The sequence below is a fragment of the Acanthochromis polyacanthus genome, chromosome 2, assembly GCF_021347895.1.
Source record: "Acanthochromis polyacanthus isolate Apoly-LR-REF ecotype Palm Island chromosome 2, KAUST_Apoly_ChrSc, whole genome shotgun sequence".
Lineage (NCBI taxonomy): Eukaryota > Metazoa > Chordata > Actinopteri > Pomacentridae > Acanthochromis > Acanthochromis polyacanthus.
This window is the reverse complement of record NC_067114.1, coordinates 25,245,229-25,272,922: the sequence shown is the minus strand read 5'-3', so window position 1 is coordinate 25,272,922 and position 27,694 is coordinate 25,245,229. Positions and strand designations below refer to the sequence as shown.

The following is a 27,694-nucleotide window of genomic DNA, read 5'->3' as shown; positions in this document are numbered from 1 at the left end:
TTGTTTTTCACCCATAGACAACTCTCTGGTTTTCATGTTGGCTACACCTCTAACTATAGATGCAGTCTAAATCTGAAATTGAATGTAGACATGGAGTGGTATTTATTGTTTCAATATTTAATGTAATAGGACACACCAGGGCAAAACAACACACCTGCCAGTCACATGTTGCAATACTTTTTCTCACATAAAAATGGTTGGGTTCAAACAAAAGCTGCTATCTTCTAGGTTGTGTATCAGAACCAGATGTAAATACTTGGGGAAGAAAAGCTGAAATGTTTATCTCTTGTCTCAAATTCATCATTTGAAATTAAATCCAAATGTTTTCAGTCTACAGCAAAAATAATGAAAGTGACCTCACTGTTTCAATACTTTTGGAAGGAATTGTATCTATATAAATTCTCTGGGATATTGCCCACTTTATTACTACCAGTTTTAATGTACCTCTGAAAACAAAAGGATAATTTTATACAATACAGTGTGTTTCATAAAAAAATACTTATATCTTAAATTGATGTAGATTATGAAATCTTAAGATGTTTGATTAAATAAAAAGACTGAAACACTTCATTTGAAGACAAAAGGCTTTATTGCATGAAAACATGAAGTGTATCATTATGAAGAAGAAGATATGGCTGTTCTAATCTTTGTTTAGTCTGAAAAAAATAACTAAAAAAATATAGAAGAGAGAATTAGAGAGAGCGAAGATAGAGCAGTAACAGAGTCAGACCAGTATGAGAGTCCCAGTGAGTGAGTCAGGACTGGGAACACTGGTCTCTCCTCAGTGTCTCTGAGAGTGGAGTCTGGGAGCCCTGGGTGGCCTCACAGCTCACAGAGACCACCTTCCTCCACTGGTCTGCCGGGAGCATCGGGGTGCTGCTCCAGCTGTAGTGGCCGTCCTTCTCCAGCACCCCGGGGCTCCTGCTCTCCTCCCAGCTCATGCTGCTGCTGCTGCTGCTGCTGCTGCTGCTGCTGCTGCTGCTGCTGCTGCTGCTGCTGCTGCTGCTGCTGCTGCTGCTGCTGCTGCTGCTGCTGCTGCTGCTGCTGCTGCTGCTGCTGCTGCTGCTGCTGCTGCTGCTGCTGCCGTCCACCTTCCAGGACAGACTCCAGTCTGAGGGGAAGCCCTTGTTGGCCAGGCACATGAGCGTGGCCTTCCCCTGCTGCAGCTCCTCACTGGAGGGGGGCAGCACCGTCAGGGTGGGACGGACATCACCTAGGAGACACCAATCAGCTTAGAGGACAGGGAGCACACAGCTGTCCATCAAACATCACACACGTGGACACCTTGACTGTGAGACGGTTGGTTTAGTCCTTGAAGGAGTTTCTGTCAGATGCTTTTTCTGCTCCAGCAGTCACTCACTCACACATTGTTTCAGTTCCCTTTAAGAAAGCTCTCATGTAAATCAGCTCAGAGAGAATCATCTCACAGTTTGATCAGAAATATGTTTAACTGCTCTGGAACTAAAACCAGCAGATGTGGAAACTTTTACAATAACAGTTATAATTACAGTAACCAAAAATCAGAACTAAACAATACTTTCAAATATTTAGTAGAAAAAATGCAGAAAAATTGTCAACAAACTTAAAATGTTCTGTATTTTGGTCTTTTAACATTATTTCTAATTGAATTGCAAACTGTACAGTTTTATTTGATAAAAGTGAATTGTTTGTCACCTGGTCATTGAAGGAATAATATTTTGTGTATTACAAATGATTAAATTCCAATATGAAATTAAATGTGGACATGAAGTTTAGAAAAGCTGATCTGAGTTAATCTCCATGAGGAGAAATAAAACACGAATACTAAATATGTTGTACATTTAAAAAATCCACTTTTCTCTGTTTCAAACCATCAAAAACAGTTTCTAAACAATTTTTTTTCAATAACATATTTAGTATTAAACACATTATAAACCTACTTCCAACATCCAGTCTGGTTCCTCCACCAAAAGTCCACCACAGTGATACAACCTGATTGAGGCGTCGTACAAAAACCTCTGACTGTAGAGAGACACGGCTCTCTGACTCTGAAACAAACAAACTCAACTACATGATTTGCTGTTTGTATCATTTTGACTGCTGATGTCAGAACTGGAAATAACGCAATGCAGCAAGTGACCAGATAACATTTTTAATTTTGATATATAATTTTTAAAAGTTACTCTATTGTTGAATTCTCCAGATTTTATTTTTTGATGTAGTGATAAAACTGTACAAAAATGTTTTACAAAACATGAATCGTTAAAAATAGAAGAAATCATAACAGTGCAGTTGAATTTAATATCTAATATTTATGTAAATATTTGTCAAAAACTTTAACATTAATTGCCTGATCCAGTGATTGATCCACTGATAATCAGCATCATCACAGTGATCCAAGTCTCTGCTGGAGTCAGTCACACATTTCCATAGAGAGCCACTTTGCATCAGCAGCACCATGCTCCAGTGCTCTGGGAGACTTTATAGTCCTGACACTTCAACTCTGGATGACTGACAGCTGTCCTCCATGACAACAGAAGACACAGAAATCCTCCTCATCAAAAACATGACTCTGATCTGCATCCTCATCTGGACTCTCCTCTGCTGCTGCTTCACAGGTAAAGTCCAGAGAATCAGACTCCTCTCCTCTATCAACATCCGTCCCTCTGAAATGAAGCCCACAGAACCATGATGCTGCTTTCTGTTTGTGTCTCTGAATCCTCAGAATCCAAAGGACAGACCACAGTGACTCAGCCTGGAGCAGTGAGCTCTGCTCTGGGAGGTTCTGTCACCATCAGCTGTAAGACCAGTCGCAATGTTGATGAAAGCGACGACCTTTCATGGTACCAACAGAAGAATGGAGGAGTACCTAAAATGCTCATTTACAATACCAACATTCGAGCATCAGGGATTCCAGATCGTTTTACAGGCAGAGGATCAAACTCTGACTTCAGTCTGACCATCAGTGGAGTCCAGATTGAAGATGCTGCAGTTTATTACTGTATGGGTGAATTCTACATCAACAGTCAGTATTCGTTCACACAGTGAAAAAGCGTCGTACAAAAACCTCCCTGTCAGACTGAACAGAAACTGACGTGACTGATACAGTTCACCACACACACACACACACACACACACACACACACACACACACACACACACACACACACACACACACACACACACACACACACACACACACACACACACATCCACTCACACACACACAGGAAGGGATGGAGAGCTGTCAACTAAGCAGATGAAGAGGTGTAGGACATGACATGAAGACAATATGTGGACACACATCATCATCAGAAACATTTATGGTCAATGGTAACCACAATAAAACAGACAATTCCCTCAAATGTCTGAAAAAATTATGTTAAATACGCAAAAAATAAGATGAGGTTCTATCAACTGGTATCATAAAATCACAAGTGTGCTCCTCTATATAACTATCTACTGAATCCGAACAGTGTCAGCATATATACATTATAAATTGGTACAATTAAACATTGTCCTTGATATGAACCTCTCCCTCTCCCTCTCCCTCTCCCTCCGCTGTTGCTGAGTGGAGTGCAGCCTCACGGCTGTCTCCGCTCAGCAATCAGCTTCTCCACAGGATCCGGGCAGCTGTGTGTCATCCCCTGATTACATCCTCAGCAATAAAGACCGGTCTCACCTTCCACTCCCTGCCAGATCGTAGACTCTGCTCATGCAGTCAGTTCGCCATCTCGCCTCTGAAAATCCCCCTCAGTTCATCTCACGGTTTCTAACCCTGCCTGTCTTCTTCCATTACAGTCGACCCAGCTCCCTCCCGCTCCGCCTGATTCCTCGTGCCTGCTCCGGATCCCCTCCTCGGCCCCCCACCCGAACGATCAGTCCGCCAAGCCGCCCTGACGTCCCGGAATCCCCTGTGCCTCACTCCTCTACTCCTGGAACCCGAGCTCCCTGTCTGCTCTCCGCCGCCACTCTCCCGTCTTCCCGGTGCTCCAACCGGCCGCTGTTCTGCCGCTCCGTCCCCATTCCGTTCCTCTCCCCTTCCTGGTTCTCCCCAACACCCCCTCACACCTCCTCACTACCCTCTGACCCCCACCTGCACTACTAAAGCCTGTTACTTTCAGCCCTAGCCTCTGCTGTGTGTTCTCTGCTCAGGTTCGCCAACCGGTCCCTTAAAAAAAGTCCATTGAACACAGACACAAATTCTGTTTTTGACACTGGAAAGACCAGCAGTTGTGGAATTCTCAGTCAAATCACATGATCTTCCTCAGCAGTTGTCAGTTTGTTCATGAAATACAGATGTGCACATTGATTAAAAATTTGTAATATAGATGTAAAAACTGCATCTGCTGAGGAAGATCCCGTAATTTCATTGAAAACTGAGTTACTGACTGTTTTTTATTGTCACACATCAACTTTCAGTTTTGTCTTTTGAATCATCATAGAGAAGTTCTTAATATGCAGCATGAAGACCTTCAGTAAACTCACTCACTGTTCACAGCTGTTGCTACATGGACTTGAAAGAAAGAAATCTGTTTTACTGTAACAGACAGCAGAGTGGAAGCAGTACTGAAGCATAATATACTGTATGTACAGAGGATTAATGTCTGTAGCATGAACAAAACAGAAAGTGTTCTCAGTCAGTTCTACATCAGCACGTTCTGTACTGATCTCAAACCAGTGCTTACAACCAGAGCGAACTGCTCTAGTCTGTGATTTACAGCCAAAGTTTAAAGAAGAAAATGAGAGAAAACACATTTCACTTTGCTGACAGTAGTTAAAACTCAAGTGTTTCAACAATGGAAAATAAATAAGAACTACTCAAATTCCATACATTTGAATTAGATGGAAAAAAAACAAGCATTTATCAACAATTACTTGATTGATTTGAGGCCAACATGTAAAACACACAAAGATGTTATAACATCTTTCAGTGTAATTGGCCTTACATTTCTCTCACAGTAAAATCAAAAGTAAATCATTAAATACTTTCCACAGACTGTCATTAAATTATATCCTGGATAATCTCAACATTCAGCGCTCTGAACACTGACATGGAACCATGAAGATGTGTTGAGAACAGCTGCAGCTGACTGACTGTGTGTTTGCATATGTGTCCTGCCTCTCTGCTCCCAGATGTTAAGAGTCCAGTGTTGATCAGTGTCTGTCCAGAGCTTTCAGAGACTCTGACACACTGACAACACAATGATCATGTTTGTGGCTCTACTGCTGGCCACCCTGGGGCTCCTTGTTCAGGGTGAGGCTCTGCTAAAAACTCTGCTTCAGGATGCAGCAGCTTCACCACAGTCATGTTCTGCTGTGATGGAGAAACACTGAAACAAGCAGCGATGATCTTCTTCTATCTGTTGTCCATGTTCAACAAATAATCCTCTTTTGTTTGGATATTGATCGTCTTTCTCCAAGCTGGATTTGTCTCAATAACTCTTGTCTTCTTCTTCTTCTTTTTTTTTTTTTTTAATCTTTTCAGCTTCATCAGGAGACATCATCCTGACTCAGTCTGCTGGATCTCAGTCTGCTGTTCCAGGACAGACTGTCTCCATCACATGTAAATCCAGCAGACTGATAGGTGATGACATCAACTGGTACCTTCAGAAACCTGGAGAAGCTCCCAAACTCCTGATTTATGATACTACAGAACGGCAGTCTGGAGTTCCAGAACGTTTCAGAGCAAAAGCTCATCAGACTGACTTCACTCTGACCATCAGTGGAGTTCAGACTGAAGATGAAGGAGTTTATTACTGTCAGCAGCATAACAGCCGCCCGTTCACACAGTGAAACAACGTCGTACAAAAACCTCCCTCAACTAAGGAGGAACTGATCTGAATCAACAGCTGCAGAGAAACTAACAACCAACAAGATAGAAACAACACTTTGTTCATTATTTCCTTTAATTACCACATCTACAATTAAGAATACTTATTTGACTCAAATGGACCGGGTTTTCATTGATCTATATTGTTTTTTGGTCAGGTTTGAATTTCTATCTGTAATTCAAATCAACCTCAGTCAGAGGATAAATTCATTTACCTCAACAAACAGCAACAACAGACAAAACTGTGTTGAACTGCATCTCTTTAAAACACTCCACTGACAGGTTCTTTTGTGCTGTTGTTGGTTTAATCTGTGAGTTTTTCATCTTTTCATTTTACAAAATACTTGTTAAATGTGGTGATATTCTGAAATAATTATTTTCACGATTTGCACCCATGTTATGAATCTGTATTCATGAAAAGATCATTCCAATGTGATCTTTCCTCATTGTTGTTCTTCACATTATTCCTTCCTCCTTCATTATGTCACTACAAAATGAAAACATCATGTTGTATGGTTGGACAGTTATGTGATCCCTGAAATTGATGCACATATCACAAAAGAATAAGATGTCTGATTAAGCAATAATGTCCTTTGAAGCATTTTTGATTTGAAGATGTGACATTAGGATGTTTTTCCTCCAGGCACTGTGATTGCTGGGCGGAATTATACGCCCTTTATATTCAGGTGTGCAGCAGTGGCGCGTCCAGTCTTCCGCTTCCTGATTATTCTCGTGGTGGCTGTGGTTCAGCGTGGTGGCATTATTGGATGCAGCTGTGGTGATCGCCGTCAAGGCACACATCTTTACATGTGAGTGCGCTGCCGTCTTCCCTTGGTTGCATGTGAGTACGCATGGTGGTCTTTCGATCTCCGCTCCTTTCAGTGTGGCTGACCGCCAAGCAGGGGTGAAAGTAAGATAAGATTCTTGCAGGAACTGTGCAACTCAAAAAAAAAATTGAGTTTGTGCGCAAAGCGTGCGAGCATCGTACAAGACAGATGTTGATAAATCCTGCTCTTTTCTGACTCCTGTCCACATCCTTGAGTGCATAATGTAAGATGTCAGACACATAATTTAATATATGGCCAAACATTTATTTTCTTTAGGGGAAGTCGGGGAGATAACATTTGAACAATAATAACATTACTAGACAATTCCCGCATACGGAAATCGTGGGAGGGGCTCGGGCCGTCCACCCGTCGGGCCGTCCACCCGCGCGACCCCCAAGTGTGTAGGTGAAATTCTGACGAAGCACGTCATAATGCAGCAGAGACTGCTCTGTATGATGACGCTACCCAGCGGACAGTGAACACTTTCCTGATCTTTTTGAGGGTGATATGAAGGTCGTGAGCATATGCACTCAGGTCCCTGATGTTCTTTGGTGACTGACTGTATAAGGAGTACAGACTGTCAAGGAAGGCCTGGAAGTCATTTGTTCCTCCTGTCACCTCCAGTGCCTGGTCCACAGCAAGCTCCAGCCTGTGGTTAAGGCAGTGCCATAGCACTATCCCAGGGAAGTCAATCTGGAGCAGCTTCCCAACACCTGAATGGATGAATGATTGGTGTATTATTATTATTATTATTATTATTAGTGGTAGTGGTGGTGGTGCTGAGGGTGTTATTATTATTATCATTATTATTGTTGTTGTTATTATTACACAATCATTACAATTATTGCATTAAATCTACAATACTCTTGACTTACCTGACTTTGTTCCCAGCATCACACTGGCCCCATCACTGCAAAATCCAATGAGGACTTCCCGTAGAAGCTCACTGGTAAAGTCATTCTTCAGCAAGCAGGCCATGATCTTATCCTTGATGTGAGCCGCAGAGAGACTATCTCGCTCCACCAGATCCAACGGAAATGCGATGGGATTCATCATCCCATCAACACTACTCCTCACGTACACTATCAGGGTTGATTTGTGCCCAGTGCTGGTTGACTCATCAGCCAAGACTGTGATCTTGCTCGTGTTCTCGATCATCTTCTGGTGAAGTTCCCGTTTCATCTGGGATGAGATGTGCTCAACAATATCAACACAGGTTGTCTTGCTGTGTAAGACACGGCCCAAGTCCACAGAATTAGCTTCCTGCAGGTCAACCATCTTCTCAAAATCTGTGAATGGTTTGTCATACTTGGCCACATAGTATGCTGTTCTGAACACCTTGGAGGTAACCTCAAATGCAGCAGCCTGACGTCTGGCATTCATGTTGAGCAGAGTGTCCTTTGCTGTCTCCAGGATTTTGATTACTTCAACATGTGCTTTTGAGTTCCCATGCTCGTGGATTTTTTTGCGCAGTGCTGTAAGCTGGGCCTCCCTGGTATGTCCATTTGGGGCTATCTGTCCTTCAGCCCACTGACTAGCCACATTGACACCACGGGTTGCCATGACACCCAGGTTCTTCACATCACGACAAGAGGTGCAGCCAAGCATTCCGTCATGAGCAAACAGCCAATCATTTTTACGCCTGAATTATCTATACTGTTTTGCTTTCCATATGGAGGGATATTCAGGCCTGGCATGACCTGTAGGTTCTTCTTCTCTCTCTGAGCCTGCTCCTGCCTGAAGGTCTCCACCTGCCTCCACTCTCTCACTCTCAACTGTGGTGAATAAGACAAAATTATTGCAGTTATTAGCCTGCTAAAATTAGACTTCCGGCCTATTTAACACATTTATACAAAAAACATCATAGTCTTTATGGAATGCTCTTCTGTCTGACATTAGACAAGTTTGGTCAGCAGAGGTGTTCAAAGCCAAGCTAAAGGCCCACTTGGTCTCTGCTGCATGTGAGTCATAGCTTGTGAGGTACTGTGTCTTCTTAGATATTGTCTTTATAGGTTATTTTCGTTTTTATTGTGTCTTTTCAGCCATTGTTTTTTAACAATTATCATTTTATTGCAATATATCTGTTGCTTACCCCGCACAGCATGTTGATTTGAAAGTGTTATACAAATAACAACAATAATTATTGTTATTTTTATTATTTGAAACATGAACTGTGTCATTATGAGGAAGAAAATGACATCTATATTTAGTTTGGGAAAAGAAAGCAGAGAATTAGAGAGAGCAGTAACAGAGTCAGACCAGTATGAGAGTCCCAATGAGCGAGTCAGGACTGGGAACACTGGTCTCTCCTCAGTGTCTCTGAGAGTGGAGTCTGGGAGCCCTGGGTGGCCTCACAGCTCACAGAGACCACCTTCCTCCACTGGTCTGCAGGGAGCATCAGGGTGCTGCTCCAGCTGTAGTGGCCGTCCTTCTCCAGCACCCCGGGGCTCCTGCTCTCCTCCCAGCTCATGCTGCTGCTGCTGCTGCCGTCCACCTTCCAGGACAGACTCCAGTCTGAGGGGAAGCCCTTGTTGGTCAGGCACATGAGCGTGGCCTTCCCCTGCTGCAGTTCCTCACTGGAGGGGGGCAGCAGGACATGGATTGGATTGGAAAGAACTCCACCCACTTGAGAGAACAAGACCAATGGAAATTTTTGGAGCCAAAATTAACAACTGCTGCAGAAGAGGATTTATCTTCTGTTGATGTTTCTCAGAGTGGATGAAACCAGTCTTAAGTGTTTCACTTCCTTGTCAGACAGGCATCACTGGTGAACCATGACAACAGACAGGTTTAAGTGTGAAAGATCCATCCTCTATACACCGCTTTATCCTCACTAGGGTCGCGGGGGGTGCTGGAGCCTATCCCAGCTGACTCGGGCGAAGGCAGGAGACACCCTGGACAGGTTGAGTGTGAAAGATAAGAAGTTAAAATTTTCACACTTTGTTTTGACTGCATAATGTTTCAGTCATAAAATTTAATCAGGTTCATAGGATTAAAAACTTGTTGGTTTATTGTAGATCATGTCTCACAGTGATGTTAATATGTTAATTATGAAATAATTTGAAAGATCCGTCCACCAAACCTCATGCAAAACAATATTGACACATTTGGTTTTCTGATCCAGTGATTGATCAATTGATAATCAGCATCATCACAGTGATCCAAGTCTCTGCTGGAGTCAGTCACTCATTTCCATAGAGAGCCACTTTGCATCAGCAGCACCATGCTCCACTGCTCTGGGAGACTTTATAGTCCTGACACTTCAACTCTGGAGGACTGACAGCTGTCCTCCATGACAACAGAAGACACAGAAATCCTCCTCATCAAAAACATGACTCTGATCTGTGTCCTCATCTGGACTCTCCTCTGCTGCTGCTTCACAGGTAAAGTCCAGAGAATCAGACAATCAATCAACAATCAACAATCAACATCTGTCCCTCTGAAATGAAGCCCACAGAACCACGATGCTGCTTTCTGTTTGTGTCTCTGAATCCTCAGAGTCCAGAGGACAGACCACAGTGACTCAGTCTGGAGCAGTGAGCTCTGCTCTGGGAGGTTCTGTCACCATCAGCTGTAAGACCAGTCGGAACATTTACAGTGACAACTTGTCATGGTACCAGCAGAGGGATGGAGGAGTTCCTAAACTGCTCATTTACGACATTAGCACTCGAGCATCAGGTATTCCAGATCGTTTTACAGGCAGAGGATCAAACTCTGACTTCAGTCTGACCATCAGTGGAGTCCAGACTGAAGATGCTGCAGTTTATTACTGTATGGGTCAATTCTACATCAACAGTCAGTATTCGTTCACACAGTGAAAAAGCGTCGTACAAAAACTTACCTCAGTCACACTGAACAGAAACTGACGTGACTGATACAGTTCACCGAATACACACAGACGAATGAAGAGGAGCTACTGACAATAGATTTTCTGTCTTCATGTAAGTCACATGACTTTCTCCTTCACATCTTCTCACCATCTCTTCATGTGACATTGTAGTTCCATGTCATTATCTGATTTGAACTCTGCTTATTTATTTACTTTACAAAGAATCAGATGATCTGACTTGGTTCACAAAATAAGAAATTTCTTTAATGACCTTTGACCTCAGCTTCCCCCTGGATTAAAGTTATTTCATTTCTATTCTTTTTGAAAGAAAACATGAAAATCATAGATTAACAAAAGAAATCTTCACCATCAGCACATATAAAATCTAACCCTCCCTAAAACTTCAAAAAATGTTTCTTAAACATGTGGAGTTGTGTTCCATAAAGAGAATTCAAAATGAATAGGAATCTTTAAATAGCAATAGACACAACAGGATATGTGAAAAATTGTGTCGACCAACTCTGATGTCCTTCTCGAAAACCAAATGCACTCAAAATGACTAAAAGCTCATTTCTTCACTTTGGGCCCATCACACAAATGTCTTCACAATGTTCATCCACTAACTGATAAAATATGTAAAGACAAAACAGCTCATTAGGGTCATTATTTTGCTGCATGAAAAAGGATCTCAAGACAGAATTACATTCATGCTTTCAGTCATATCACAAGATTTTCTTCAGTTTGATGAAATCACTCAGTTCACAATGAAATGTGACTGTTAGCGGATGTTACTTCATCGGAAAATTGATGTCTTATATTTTCAAATACAAGATCAAATTCATGTTCACTTTAAGCAGATGATGCCCTGATTTTTATTGCTAAATCTGATTAGCTACATTTTTCCATTTTAGACTTACAAATTCACATCATCAGAACAATTTCTAGATGGGAATCAACTGCAAAAGCAATTTCATGAGAGATCTGTTTCACATTTCATTGCCTGTAAGAGCAGATTGCTGCATGATTTACCACTTAAATGGACTTAGAAGGGGTCTAAATAGTCATGATAATTAATACAGATATTAGTGTACCTACTCCTCATGTACTCACCACTTAACTTAAGCAGCACTAAGAAGAGTTATTTGCCACTGTAGATCAGGCTCTTTTTACTGAGGAGACTGAAAAAAATCAACTTGTCTGCAACGATCCTGGTGAACTTCTACCATTGCACCATCCAGAGCATCCTGACCAGCTGCATCACAGTCTGGTACTGGAACTGCTCTCGTTCAGACTGGAGAGCTCTACAGAGGGAGGTGAAAACTGTCCAGTGTGTCATCAGTACTCCCCAACATCAAGACTCCGCATCACCATTAGTGCCTGTCATCATCAGAGACACCTGTCACCCTGGAAACAGTCTGTTGGACTTCCTCCCATCTTGAAGGTGCTCCAGAAATCTCTGTTCAAGGACCAACAGGCTCAGGAACAGCTTCTTCCCCTCAGCTCTCACTTTACTGAGCTCTGCATCATGGTGACAACCCAAACACTCCTTACTCCCACCACATCTCCTCCTCCATTTTCCATGGACCCCCAGCACTTTCCCCAAGACCCCAACAAACCTCCTTCCATGTTCACTCCACTGCGTATAAACTGCATCTATCTCTATCCTCATCCCAAATTCACTGTTTATAAATTCATACTGTTCATACTGTGTCTATTCTGCATATCTGCACCATCTCATGTCCTATACATTGTTCACACTGTTTATAGTTGTCATACTGTGAATCCTGTGTGTACAGTCTCCTCCAAAAGTACTGGAATAGTGAGCTCAATTCCTTTATTTTTGCTGTAGACTGAAAACATTTGGGTTTCACATCGAATGATGAATAGGAGAGAAGAAATCAACATTTCAGCATTTTTCCCCCCAGATATTTTCATCTGGATCTGATACACAACTTAGAAGATAGCACCTTTTGTTCTAATCCAGCCATTTTTCATGTTTTGTATTATTTGTAAAGGTACACCACATTTTAAGGTGAGCAAAAGTATTGGAACAGATTTAAAGAAGAATAATCAGAATAAGACAAATATTTAGTTGCAATAACTGCATCAAGCCTGTGACCCACTGACATGACCAAACTTATGTATTCTTCTTTTGTGATGCTTTTCCAGGCTTTCACAACAGCCTCTTTCAGTTGTTTGTTTTGGGGGAGTTACTCCCTTCAGTCTCCTCTTTAGCAGGTAAAATGCAACTCTATTGGGTTTAAGTTTGGAGATTAACTTGGCTGGTCTAAAACCTTCCACCTTTTGCCCCTGATGAACTCCTTTGTTGTGTTGACAGTGTGCTTTGGGTCATTATTATGCTGCATGATGAAGGATCTCCAAGTCAGTTTGGTTGCATCTTTCTTTATATTGGCAGACAAAATGTTTCTGTAGACTTCTGAGTTCATTCTACTGCTGCCATCATGTATTATCATCAGTCAGGATGAATGAGGCCATCCCAGAAGAAGGCAAGCAAGCCCAAGCCATCACGTTACCTCCACCACGTTTCACAGATGAGCTTGAACATCAGCCTTTCCATCACTTTGGTAAAGGTTCATCTTTTTCTCATCAGTCCATGCAACTTTGTCCCAGAATTTTTTTTAGGCTCACCTCTGTACTTTTTGGCAAATTCCAGCCTGGCCTTCCTACTCTCCTTGTTCATGAGTGGTTTGCATCTTCTGGTGTAGCCTCTGGAATTTTGTTCATAAAATCTTCTGAAAATTGCTGACGTCACTAACAGTTGTTTCCAGATCTTTCTTTACAGCTCTCACAATGTTTTTGTCATCAACTGCTGCTATCTTCCTTTTTTTCCTTTTCTTTGTCTACCCGTATGACATCTGTTACTTACCACGTCAGTAGTTTCTTTCTTCTTCAGGACATTCCAAATGGTTGTACTGGCAATGGCCAGTGTTTGTGTAATGACTCTAATTGATTTTCCATCTTCTCTCAGCTTCACAGTTACTTGTTTTTCACCCATAGACAGCTCTCTTTTCACGTTGGTTACACATCTAATTATAGATGCAATCTGCACTGGCAAAACCCAAATCTGAAACTGAACATAGACATGGAGCGCTATTTATTTTTTGAATAATCAATGTGATAGGACACACCAGAGCAGCAAAACACACTTTTCAGTCACATGTCACAATATTATTCTAGTGGAGTGTATATAGCACAATCATCTCTACCTGTATAATTAGATAATCTGTGTTATATTGTATCCACATCTATATATTTATATTATATTTACATATTAGTGTGTTCCATATGGTTTATTCAGTTTACACTGCTCCAGCTGTAGTTGTTGTCCTTCTCCAGCATCCCAGGGCTCCTGTCCTCCTTCCAGCTGCTGCTGCTGCTGCCGTCCACCTTCCAGGACAGACTCCAGTCTGAGGGGAAGCCCTTGTTGGTCAGGCACATGAGCGTGGCCTTCCCCTGCTGCAGCTCCTCACTGGAGGGGGGCAGCACCGTCAGGGATTGGAAAGAACTCCACCCACTGCAGAGAACAAGATCAGTGGAAATTTTTGGAGCTAAAATTAACAACTGCTGAAGAAAAGCATTTTGCTTCTGCTGATCTTTCTCAGAGTGGATGAAACCAGTCTTAAATGTTTCCCTTCCTACTCAGAAAGGCATCACTGGTGAACCATGACAACAGACAGCTTTCAGCGAGAAAGATAAGAAGTTAAAATTTTCACACTTGTTTTTGACTGTATGACGTTTAAGTCAGAAATTGTAATCAGTTAGGTTCATAGGATTAAAAACTTGTTGGTTTGTTGTAGATCATGTCCCAAAGTGATGTTAAGTTAATTATGAAATAATCTGGAAGAAGATCTGTCCATCAAACCTCATCAAAACATCATATAAATTAATATTGACACATTTAGTTCTCTGATCCAGTGATTGATCCACTGATAATCAGCCTCATCACAGTGATCCAAGTCTCTGCTGGAGTCAGTCACACATTTCCATAGAGAGCCACTTTGCATCAGCAGCACCATGCTCCAGTGCTCTGGGAGACTTTATAGTCCTGACACTTCAACTCTGGATGACTGACAGCTGTCCTCCATGACAACAGAAGACACAGAAATCCTCCTCATCAAAAACATGACTCTGATCTGTGTCCTCATCTGGACTCTCTTCTGCTGCTGCTTCACAGGTAAAGTCCAGAGAATCAGACTCCTCTCCTCTATCAACATCCATTCCTCTGAAATGAAGCCCACAGAACCATGATGCTGCTTTCTGTTTGTGTCTCTATATCCTCAGAATCCAGAGGACAGATCGTAGTGACTCAGTCTTTAGCAGTGAGCTCTGCTCTGGAAGGTTCTGTCACCATCAGCTGTAAGACCAGTCAGAATGTGTATTATGTTTCAGTTCATGAGTTAGCCTGTGTAGCAAGACTGCAAAGGCCCTGGAATTCCTGAGCTGATCAAAACTCAGATAAGCTGTCCCTCTCTCCAGCTCTGACCAACACCCATCTCTATAGGAGGATTGAGACATTTGTATTTCTGTAGGTTTTCATTCACAGAAGGATGGAGCTCCTGTGAACATTTAAACCCCTGGAATAACTTCTTCTTTTTGAAAGACAATGACTTTCAATTATATGCTATGGATGTTTGTTTAATGAACTTTCATGCTAAAATCCCTTTTCAGCTTCAGGAGACCCTCAGCCGGAGACGTCTCTGCATTCCACAGATCAGATAACAAGTCGTAAAACTTTATGGCAGAAGGCTGGAACAGAGAGAGACACACTCTTTAACTGAAGAGACTAATTACTTCAAAGTTCATATTTCTAAAATTTATTTTGTTCTTTCCTGATTACCAAAGTTATACTGAGATTATGTTGTACATCATATCCAAAATTGACGTTAATATCTTTGACAGAAGCCTAGATATCGAAATGCCTGGTTAATTGATCTCTCCCACAGGATTTTGGACTGAATTCCAGTATTAACCTCTGAATTTCCTCTCCGTTTAGGTTGAATGATGACCATTGTATTTACCTGTTACCAAATCTCTGACTTGTTGTTATATTTTCACTGTGATACATATTTTTAATGTCATAAACATAAACATATAGTTATGAATGAAATGATTCACATAATATGAACATATGTATTAATCTACACATTTCACTTTCACACAACTGAATATGGTGGGATAGACAGATCGTGTTTTGCGCGTTTAATGTCATATTTTAATCCATTCTGGATTCCTCTTTCTTCTCTACTTTGTGAGAACAAAGAGATTCCAAATTCCACCAGACTCGCGCCTAAAAGTTCTCTCTCTCCGCCCAGGTCCTCCCCTTAGCTGGACCCACAGATAAAGTCAGCCGTAGCCCACATCATCTCTCTCTTACCGACCCTCTCTCTTACCGCCTCTTATCCCTTTCTTCACTACCTGAGGAATCCATGACAGAGATTCCCATTATTTTCTTACCTAAAGCGCGTTTTTCCTATCTTTGAAATTCCCTCACCATCTAAATTTGTTAACTATTTATCTTTTAACATTTTTGTAACTTAAGGAGACATTTTGCTCTTTATTCGTTTTAATCTGAAGAACCGATTCAGAACCAGCATTTATTTTTCTTAATTTTGACAATTTTTCATCAACACCCGTTTTTCTTGGCTAAAGCCTGAGAACCATCATTTTTAAGCCAAGCAACACTCAGCTGAGACCTGTCGAACCAGGTCCATGTGCACAGAACCGATCAACCCGCGGCAGGACATCAAGGCGTGGCCACAACAACGACGACGCACCGCTCCGAACCCGCAGGTCCAGACCGTGTGCTGCGAATCTGAAGGCCTCGCAAGTCCCAGCCCCATGACGGTTCACTTCAATAACTCCAGCAGAGTTTGCTCTGATTCCATTCTATGGGTGATGTACTAACCGCTTGGTCATTTAATTCATTTAATCAATTTATTCTTTTACAAATCATTAGAATTCTTAATCCAAATTACCGATTACCTCGTCAGGTTAGCTCTGGCTAATCCTCACCATATTTCCTTCTCTCTCACACCTACTTCCACATCTCTCACACATGCACACACATCACACACACACTCCCACATTCCACACATGCACGCACACACACACACACCATATCTACATTGTATATAGTTCACTTGTAATTATTTTCATAGAATAGTTAATAAATACCTCATTATAGACCAAATTACAGTCTTGTGTTTCTTTGTGTAGAATGTGGTCAATTTAAACGAGGATTCAAGACTTTTTGATATGAGATTGATCAAAATTTTTATGAATATTAATTTTTTTATTAAAATTAATTATTTCCCTAGAGATCTAGGGTGGTGCCCCAATTATTGATAACGAGAGCAATAAATCATAACGTAGTACCGCTACACCTGGTACCAACACAAAGATGGACAACCTTTGAAACTGCTCATTTACTTGGCCAATGCTCGAGCATCAGGGATTCCAGATCGATTTACAGGCAGAGGATCATATTCTGACTTCAGTCTGACCATCAGTGGAGTCCAGGCTGAAGATGCTGCAGTTTATTACTGTCAGAGTTCTCACATGATCAACAGCCAGCGTGTGTTCACACGGTGAAAAAGTGTTATACAAAAACCTCTCATAGTCAGACTGAACAGAAAATGAACTGACAGCTGCAGTGGAAGCTGCTGCAGAAACTCATACAGGTCACTGAACACACACAGATGCACACACACACACACACACACACACACACACACACACACACACACACACACACACACACACACACACACATCACACACACATCACACACTATGGCATCAGAATCGTGTCAAAAAGCCTGCGCAGTTATCAACTGAATGTGTCACACGCCTGTGCGCCTGACGCGTAATGCAGTTTCCCCATTGACTTATAATGGTCTCCCGTTCACGCGTGCGTTCACGTGTGATCATTGCTGCGCACCGGCAATCACACTACACGAAGCGGTCACGTGTAAAATTCATGCGTTTTTTTACAAACGCACCCATTAACGCACCATGAACCATCTCAGTCTGGCCTCTCTGACTTTTATCTCCAAAACCTCTAACATGTGCTGTCCCTCTGATGTACTCATTCCTGATCCTATCCATCCTGGTCACTCCCAGAGAGAACCTCAACATCTTCAGTTCTGCCTCCTGTCTTTTCCTCAGGGACACTGTCTCCAGACCAAACAACATGGCTGGTCTCACCACAGTTTTGAAGACCTTTCCTTTCATTTTAGCTGAAACTCTTCTATCACACCTGACACTCTTCTCCAGCCATTCCAGCCTGCCTGTACACGCTTCTTCACCTCTTTTCCACACTCTCCATTGCTCTGTACTGTTGGCCCTAAGTACTTAAAATCCTCCACCTTCTTGATCTCTTCTCCCTGTAACCTCACTCTTCCACTTGGGTCCCTCTCATTCACACACAGATACTCCATCTTGCTGCGGCTAACCTACATAGCGGTTAAACAAACGCAATAAATTGATGATAGTATCTATATTTACCTTTATAGATGATCTTAATTACGAGACAGAGGTCAGCTGTTGTCTGGGAACATCCGTGACCACGCTACTGGTGGGACACAACTGTACCAGATTTCAGCTGAAGGCTGCTGTTCTGTGCAAACTGTCATGAGACATTTTTATTGTGATATACCCTTCACTGCTGTTAGCTTTTGTTTTAATAAATTGTTTGAGATGAAGAAATCACTATTGCATGTTTCTACTTAAATGCCCTACTTTCATGATTTAATATCACCATAGCATTAATTTTTAAAATTTCCATAAATGTCACCTGAAAGTTGAGTAACTTTTGAGTAGTGTATGTAGACATGTAATGTAAGCACACTTCAATAATATATCTGCTGCAGTAGTGCAGTTTATCTAGCTTGGTGTGACATATGTTGTAAGAAACAACATACCGGTATGTTGCTGATATGTTTCAGATTGAAATCTGCTTGAAAAGCACAACTGATTATCTGTCAAAATGTGTGTACGTAGAAGTGTGCACTTAACACTGAATAAAATCTCGGTAGATTATAGACAAAACACGCATCTTTCATCACAAATATATTTGTATTCACCCAAAGTGCAAGAGTAAAATACCAGTGTACTTAAATAGCCAAGAAGGAAAAAGAAAAAGAATTTATAAAAAATATGATTACTTTTTCTAAAAAAAAGGCAGAAATAGTGGACAATGCAGTTTATTTCTGTGACAGTCGCTCCAGCACCGACACCATGCGTCCCATCAGTCCAGCCAAGTTGTTTGAATTTTCATCTGTCCTCTGGATGTTCTGGAGCAGGGCAGTGGTCAGGTCTCGGTGTCTTCAGATCCAGTGTTGGGCAGTAACGTCACTACAAATAGCGTTGTTAGTAGTTTAACTACATTTTTCTGTAACGACGTGGTAGCATCGTTGTTTACAAAATCAAAAAACGTTTCAACAGCTTAGCTAATCTTTTGGTCATGTAGCGCGGTAGCGAACGCAAAAAGCTACATTAAAAATGATTAATGTTGAACTGCTTGAAGCGGAGCTTTCTGCTCTGCTGCAGTCTCATCTCACACTTTTAAGGATCAGACAGTGACATCCTCTCCAAACGCCGACATGTCTGTGTCGACCAATAGAAGCGGAGGAACTGTTGATGTCGTCATTCAACAATCCCTTCCACTGGATCCACACACACACACACAGACGCTCGCTTCAGTTTTTGAGTTTTTGTGAAAAAACGGAGAAAAGTTGTTTTCAGATACCTACTGTGCCAACCCAATGCGAAGTTTCTGTCAACTTCAAAGACGTCAAATACAAATCTGAGAACCCATATACAGGTGACTACCGAATATGCACAACCAGCAGCAGTTAGCTAACCACCACATGTCAACCGCAGTATAAGATGCACACACAAACGAGCTACTTTTCAACATCTAAAATTCGCGTGGCAGTAAATTAATTAAATTAAGCGTAAGGTTGTGGTGGCAGTGTGTGAATGTGTATAAATTGGGGGATTAAATAATTAAACTGATACATATCAGTTTAATTATGGGAGAAAACGAGGTAACAGTAAAACCAAAATCTGTCTTCTTCAGTATTACTGTTAACACTAATGAGCAAATGGCTGAAAAAAATAACAGAAAGGGTAACAAAAGTGATGGCATAAATGATTAAATATCTTAATCTTACACTCAAGACCAAAATTGAGTTAAGTAGTAGTGGATACAGCACTTTGGGAAAGCATTGAATGATTTTACATAGATATTAGACTTAAGAAATAAAACTTGATTTAATACCCAATGTGAATACCCAAATTATGTATAAAATTGTCTTACTATAATATTGCTTACTTTATATGGAAATGATATCAAATGTAACCTATTATACCCTCCAATGTAAGTGGTGTGTTAATATAAGCTACTGCAACTTAATTATCAGATACATTATGTCTGCAATACAAACTAAAAAGAAAATCAGAACAATGATTTCTAATGTAAAAAGGTTGATTCATTTTAAATATAGCTCCACATATTCCTCAGTGTATCAACTTACTAACTTTGGAGCACTGAGAACAAAAATGATGGTTTAATAATAAATAAGTCAGCATTTTCTTGTCTCCGTTTGACTGACTTCATTAGTCCCTGAAATTTTTTGGTAAGAAAAAAAAGTAACTTGAATGTATTAAGCTACTTTGGCCATATTGCTGTAGCTTAGCTTGCTACATTTCTGTGGGTCATAGCTTCAGTGTAGTGAAGCTTGATTTAACACTGAGTAGCTGGTAGCTTAGCTCATTACAGTTTCCAAGTAGCTTGCCCAACACTGTTCAGATCTGTTCCAAGAACCGTTCCTCTGACGTCCCCAGATACTGCAGCAGATCCACAGTAGCATCCTGGTTCCTTTATCCTGCATAAAAGCACCCAAGCAGCATTAGTTGTCAGTAATTATTTTCTATATTCATGAACACATTTAACTTATTACCTCCGCCAGGAGGTTATGTAATCATCGGAGTTTGTTTGTCTGTTTGTCTGTTAACAGCATAACTCAAAAAGTTATGGATGGATTTTGGCGGCCATCTCTCAATTGTACAGAGTCCTTCAAAAAAATCCTGGATCCAGACGGTGATCCGGATCACCTCCAAAATCTAATCGATTGTTACTTTTGCTCTTCCGGACATTCTGCAAAAATTTGGTGAAAATCCGTCCATGACTTTTTGAGTTATGCTGTTAATAGACAGACAGACAGATGGCCTGGCGGAGGTCTGCGCTCTCCGAGTGCTTTTCTAGTTATTTCTGTTGTAGAAGTGTGTGTGTGTGTGTGTGTGTGTGTGCGTGGCTGTGTGACTGTCTGCGTGTGTGTGTGTTGATAGGGAGTATGATGGGAGTTGAGTTGGGAGGGATGTGGGGCATTGTCTTTTTATTGTTTGTTTTTAACTTGTTAAGCACTTAGTGCTTCTTTATGTAAGAAAAGTGATATAGAAATAAACTTTGATTGATTGATTGATTAAAATAAATGTTGTACTTTGTGATTTTAGGATGGGCCAAAAGATAACATATTGATCATGTTGATGTCTGCATAGTCTAAACAAATCTTACTTGATTTTTGTTTTATTGAAAATGTATGGTGTTTATTAATTAAATCAAAATCTTACTTGATTTGGTCTGTAGCGAGGAGGACAGCATGAAGGAGCTGCAGGACGGAACCAGTAAGCTGCAGAGTAGTGATCCTGGTAACTGGACCTCATCATCCTAGGCCGACAACTAAATAAAATGAACAAGAAATGTTGTTGATAGCATCTGTAATTTAAAACCATTTTCTCCATTAATTATTAATTTGTCCATACGATGTTAGAAAATGTTACAAAAAATGCCTGTAATAATTTCCAGCAGTGCTAAATGCCTTGATATATTTGAGCAACAACTAAAAACCATCAAAGAAATCTGTGTATAAGTAATGAATGCATTGAATTTCCACATCTGCAAAGCTGGAAAATCACAGAACAATCAGCATTTTACCTTGAAATTATAAAAATAGCTGCACATTACCAGTATTCCTCACTTCATTGTGTTAATTTGATCTTTTGAATAAGTTTTAGACTCGTATTAATAATGTTAAACAGTTTATTGGTTCTTCAAGGGAAATTTCAATGATTATCATATAGTTCATCAATCTGATTAATGGGTCATTGTGTAACAATGTGGGAGGTTGTGAATACAGGTCTGGTAATGAAATATTGCTGCTGCTTTTCTCAGGTTTTATACGACGGTTTTTAAAGCTTGCTAGCTTAGCAGTGGCTAACTGGTTAGCAAATAGTCGACCTCTGATCACTGATCCTGTGTCCGGACCACATTAGCTGGCGTAACGTTCATAATATTGATGTGGATCTGTTGTAGCTGGCGTATTCATAGTCGGCTAACAGCAGGGTGTTTGAGAAATAAAACTTACCGATCAGGATCGGTACTGCGGCCTGCATCGACTCCTGCTCAGCTGTTGCGTTCAGGGACCCGGTTGGAATCACAGAATGCAGCCGGAAAAAATTGGGGCTCTTTTTGGCCAAAAACTGCTGCATCCCGGCTGCCTTTTCTGGTTCTTGTAGTCATTTCTGAACTTTTTAGTTGTTGAGGAGTTAGTCAGGCTCCGTTCGTACAGCTGTAGCCGTCTCCCACTGGATTGTTTCGAACACTGGTGTGGTCCAAGAGGCTCCATCTAACTTCCACTGAATTTCATATGAAGACCACAGTTCCAGGAAGCTTTGGGTCTCCTCCTCAGACCGTTGCTGCTTGGATTTTGCTTTTATATTTACCGGTTTTTAAAACACAAACACTGAACATTACTGCTACTCGCTCGGCTGTTTAAAAACGGCGCTTCTGTGTTTCCGCTGTTGATGGTCGGACTGTAACCCCAGCCCCTGACACACTGGGCTCTCACCTCGGGCCACCTCTGGCCCAGCAACGAGTTGGGGCCGGTGCGAGTCCCAGTTTTTGGAGCCCGGAGGCGGCCCACCGCCTGTCGAAAAACAAAAAAACGGAGCCAAATCGGCCACCGACTCCAACCTCGAATCGGAACTGCCTCGGTCGAAAAGGGGAGACTCTTCTTCGTCTTCTTCTTTTCCGCCAGTATGGCTCACTGCTGCCTCCCCTGGCTGACTAAAATGAAAAGGCCAACTACACGACACGCTCATGTGAGGCGGACTGGTACGCACGGTGCAGAAATGTTCTATTGTGTATGGCGACCGCACGCGTGTGAACGCGTAATTGTATTTGTCAAACAATGACAGACAGGCGTGTACGCGCTGCTTCATACGCACGCAGCTTCTTGTTACGCATGAAATATAATCTGCACACGACAACGCACGCACGCACGCACGCTTAAGAAAATAATCGTGCGTGTACAGACACGTTGCTGCGAGTTGCTTTGATTGTTTTGACACGATTCTGACGCCATACACACACACACACACACACTATCTATTTATTTAACATTGAAGTTCCATGTTCTTACCTGAAATCAACCATTTAAAAAAAATTTTCTTGTTGAGCAAACTTTCTGTCATGACCTTTGACCTCAGTTTTATTCTGGATCACAGCTCATTCACCTCTATTATTTTTTAAGAAAACATAACATCGCAGATCAACAACAGAAATCCACACCATCAGCCCAAACAAGATCCATACATCCCTTAAAACTCAAAAAATTATGTCTTTACCAGATAGAGCTGCATTATCTAAACAAACTGGAACTGGAATCGTATCAAAGCAGGAGACTCTGGGAACAGTCGTGATAAAACTATGTCTACCTATCTGATATCTGATAAGATAAAAAATAAGAATTTTATTAAGTATTTACCTAAATTGGTTTAAAAATTAATAGAATAGAATTTCTTTGTTGTCCTTGCAATTGCAATGACATTAGACAATAAATTAAGTGAATATGTAGGTAGTAGATAGATTGGTAGCAGGTGCACAGGTCCAGACAATAACTGTATTGACAGCGTACAGTTATTTATTATTCAGGGGCCGTTTACACGAGGACCATCTTAACAGAAAACGCAAAAGTGGCGTCTTGTTATTTCACATTTAGACGAGCGATTTTGAAGGAAATCTGCGTATATACGGTGACTCTATAGTGTGTGGAATTCGATTGGATATGCATGCCAGGCAGCTGGGTGGCGCTGTGATAAAACTCCGCCATGTCTACGCGCATGTGTACTATCTCCCTTTTCGGATCTCCGCCGTGGTAAATGTCCATGAATGGAATCTGTACAGATTCTGTACGTTTGCTGGTACGACTCCTGTAGTGTACATAGAGCTGCCAGAGTTGTTTGAAGGTACGAAGAATGGAAATAATCACACATCTTTGTTTACGTCCTTGTACCGGCCGGCAAACCAAAGCACGTATGTGACGTAATCGCGTATGCGACGTGGTCAGATCTCGGCAAAGTTTTGCGTTTTGCTGTTTAGACGGAAACGTAACGGCGGAGCGTTTTCTACTTTTCCACTCTGGAGGCCGGTTTCAAATTTTTGCGTTTTCAAGCCCCCAAAACGCCGTCCTCGTATAAACGGTAGGGTGTTTTGTTGAAATATTTTGACGTTTTTACCTGCAAGCGTCCTCGTGTAAATGGCCCCTCAGTCTATGTCCATGATTTAGTGACCCTGAAAGTAGACTGTGTCCCAAAAATTTGTTCTCCCCACTGGACAACATGTTTCATTGTTTGTCACCAAAATGAGTTTCACCTGGTCAGTCAGGTATTTTCTGGTTGTTTGTCTGGTCAAACTGTCACGTCCCAGTATACAATTTTCTTGCTTGACCAAAATGCATTACACTCACAACTAAATTTAGGGAGTGTTGTTATCATGGCCAAGACTAAGGGTGAAAAGGCTAGTTTTTCAGAGTCTGAGACTGACGCACAGGCCATTGTGCATGAATCTCAAATGCAGGAAAAATTTGTCAACAGTTAGGACAAGCCCTTGGGAAAAGTATCCACTGTGTACAGAAATGGTGGCAAAGATACAACAAAGAAGAATGTTGTATCTTCTTTGAGACTCGCCTCACTCAGGGCGTCCATCTGGCCTAACTGCAAGAGCCAAGGATCTGATGAGAAAGGCCAAGGGTAAAAGACACCAGTCATGTCGACGACTCAATCAGAGGCTGAAAAATCTTGGAGAAGATGTTTCGAAGAGCACTGTGCATTGTTATTTAACAGAAACATTGGGGCTGAAAGCTTACAAGAGGCAACCTACCCCGTGACTCACCAAACTGACTTTTGCAAAGAAGTACATAACTCTGATTCCAAAAGACTGGGAGAACTGGATTTTCTCTGAAGAACAGAGCAAACAGCAACAGCCAAAATGACCGTATCTATACAGATGATGGTGGAAAAGTATCATCTTCTGAGCAAGTGAAATTCAGTGCCCATAGTATGGTTTGGGGGGCTATGTCCATCAAGATGTTATGGGGAGTGGAAATTTTGTGAACCCAAGCGAGAACTCACAGAGCGGGAGACAGGTGGGTAGAATCAGATTTCTTTATTCTGATTTCAACGAATCATTAGTCACTATGGCCAAAAACTCACTATCAATCAATCAATCAATCAATCAATCAATCAATCAATCAATCAATCAATCAATCAGTCAATCAATCCTTATTTGTATAGCCCTTTTCATCCGATGAAATTGCACCACAAAGTGCTTCACAACATTAAAACATTAAAACACTGAAAAACATTGAAATAAAAACAAGAAAATCTTTCCCTCCCACCCTGGGTGTGTACATATACACACAAACACGCACGCACACACACACACTCTCACTCTCACCACAACTGTATGGAGACATGGCATGACACCAAGGGTCATGGAAAATGTCACCACTGGGGTCGTCAACACTGGGAGGAGCCGCAGGCCATGACTGCCGAGGGTGCCGGCACATGGACCCCCCAAGACCCTGACAGACAGGGGGACCCCACACCGAGGTGGGAAACCCCCCATCCAACTGGCGCGAAGGGACCCACGGACAGCACCCCCAGCAGCAGACCGGATACTGCCCCCAGTGAGGAGGACCCCCCTGAGGAAAGACTGGAGTTAAAGAAAAAAATAATAATTTTTGAACATATAAAATAAAGGGGCTGTACAATAAGATGAATAAAATGAACAGTTAAAGTAATAAAAATACATAAGATAATGGATGAGTAATGATAAGAACATAAAAAGGAATTGGAAAAGTTAATTAAAAACCTGATTAAAAAGGTGCGTTTTTAACCCTCCTTTAAAAACATCAACAGTCTCTGCAGTCCTGAGGTTCTCCGGCAGGCTGTTCCACAGGCGGGGGTCATAGTGGCTAAATGCCGCCTCGCCGTGGGTTTTTGTCCTTCCTTGTGGTATGGTTAAAAGGCCGCTGCCAGAGGACCTCAGGATCCGCGAGGGTCGATATGGTAAAAGAAGATCAGACAAAAAAGAAGGCGCAAGGCCTTTAAGACATTTAAAAACTAGTAAAAGAACCTTAAAATCGATCCTGCAGCAGACAGGGAGCCAATGCAGCCACTTTAAAACTGGTGTGATGTGTTCCCGCCCTCTGGTCCTTGTCAGCACGCGTGCAGCTGAGTTTTGTAATAACTGGAGATTAAAAATACTCTTTTTGGGAAGACCAGAGAGCAGGGCATTACAATAGTCTAAACGAGAAGAGATAAAAGCATGCATTAGCACCTCCTGAGAGAGAAGAGGAGGGGAGGTGAGCAGGCTCCGGAGGCTCGACTGTGGGACAGAGCTGATCTGTGCAGTCTGGGGGAGGTGTGTCCTATGTCTGGAGGACAGTACTGATTCAGGATTTAGGCGGGGGTCTAGGACCTCTATGTGGAGGTCTCCTCCATACAAACAGTACTCACTCCAAGCAAACAGTACTCCCACTGAGCAAACAGTGCAATCCCACACTGTCCATGACACAAGGTACCACTGTTAATGCACAATATTATACCAACAACATTCTAGAAAAGGTACTACGTCCAGGAGGAAAAATCCGGGGTCTGTGACTCAATGGAAAAGTTTAACAGACTTTCGGAATTGGTATTTCTGCAAGATGATGCCACTGCTGACATTGCCTGTATGCCTCAGGAATGCTGTTTTGAGCTTCTACCTGGCTTTCTGTGTAAGGAAGAATCACTTCTAAACTCTCCTGATCTCAACCCAATTGAGAACTGTTGGGGAATCCTAAACAGTCGCATCTTTACCAGTCCACCACGAATCACCATGAAACAACTCAACTCGAGGACTGTGTGGGAGTGGGAGAAGATGGAACCATCCACACTCAAGAACATCGTACATTCCATGCCTGAAAGACTCAAAGCCGTGATCAAAGTGAAAGAGGGATTTGTCTGTTTTATTTCAGTTGTCAATGATCATGAAGGTTCTGATAATGACTTGTGTCCATATATTGTCTTCTTGTCATGCCCTCCATCTCTGCCTCTTCTTCGTTTACAGCTCTCCCTCTCCCTCCTTTCCTCTTTCCCTGATGTGGGCATGAGTTAGGTGTGTGGTGTGCGTGTTGGATAAGGTTATGTGGTTTACATCAAGACAGAGAATTTATAGTTTTTTTATGTTGATAAGAACAACAATAAAATGCTCAGTCGTCTTTCTGAAACTGTGTGTGTGTGTGTGTGTGTGTGTGTGTGTGTGTGTGTGTGTGTGTGTGTGTGTGTGTGTGTGTGTGTGTCTGTTCAGTCTGAGTGAGGGAGGTTTTTGTACGACACTTTTTCACTGTGTGAACGAATACTGACTGTTGATGTAGAATCCACCCATACAGTAATAAACTGCAGCATCTTCAGTCTGGACTCCACTGATGGTCAGACTAAAGTCAGAGTTTGATCCTCTGCCTGTAAAATGATCTGGAATCCCTGATGCTCGAGAGTTGGCATTGTAAATGAGCATTTTAGGTACTCCTCCATTCTTCTGTTGGTACCATGAAAGGTCATTGCTTTCATCAACGTTGCGACTGACAACTGATGGTGACAGAACCTCCCAGAGCAGAGCTCACTGCTCCAGGCTGAGTCACTGTGGCCTGTCCTCTGGACTCTGAGGATTCAGAGACACAAACAGAAAGCAGCATCATGGTTCTGTGGGCTTCGTTTCAGAGGGATGGATGTTGATAGAGCAGAGGAGTCTGATTCTCTGGACTTTACCTGTGAAGAAGCAGCAGAGGAGAGTCCAGATGAGGACGCAGATCAGAGTCAT

General features: G+C 41.8%; 1 protein-coding gene and 2 gene segments (V, D, J or C); 1 reads left to right on the top strand and 2 right to left on the bottom strand.

The window, feature by feature from the left end:
* LOC110972317 (immunoglobulin kappa light chain-like) overlaps positions 1 to 27,694 on the top strand; it is a 238,184-nt gene that overhangs the window by 61,615 nt on the left and 148,875 nt on the right.
* The window catches only part of LOC127531752 (Ig kappa-b4 chain C region-like), a 112,452-nt gene that overhangs the window by 23,208 nt on the left and 61,550 nt on the right, over positions 1 to 27,694 (bottom strand).
* LOC127531712 (immunoglobulin lambda-1 light chain-like) lies at positions 592 to 27,694 on the bottom strand. Its single transcript, XM_051941558.1, is given in 5 exon segments — positions 592 to 1,213; positions 1,920 to 1,961; positions 27,235 to 27,446; positions 27,448 to 27,535; positions 27,643 to 27,694. Coding segments are annotated over 5 exon segments (852 nt in total). The 3' UTR covers positions 592 to 755.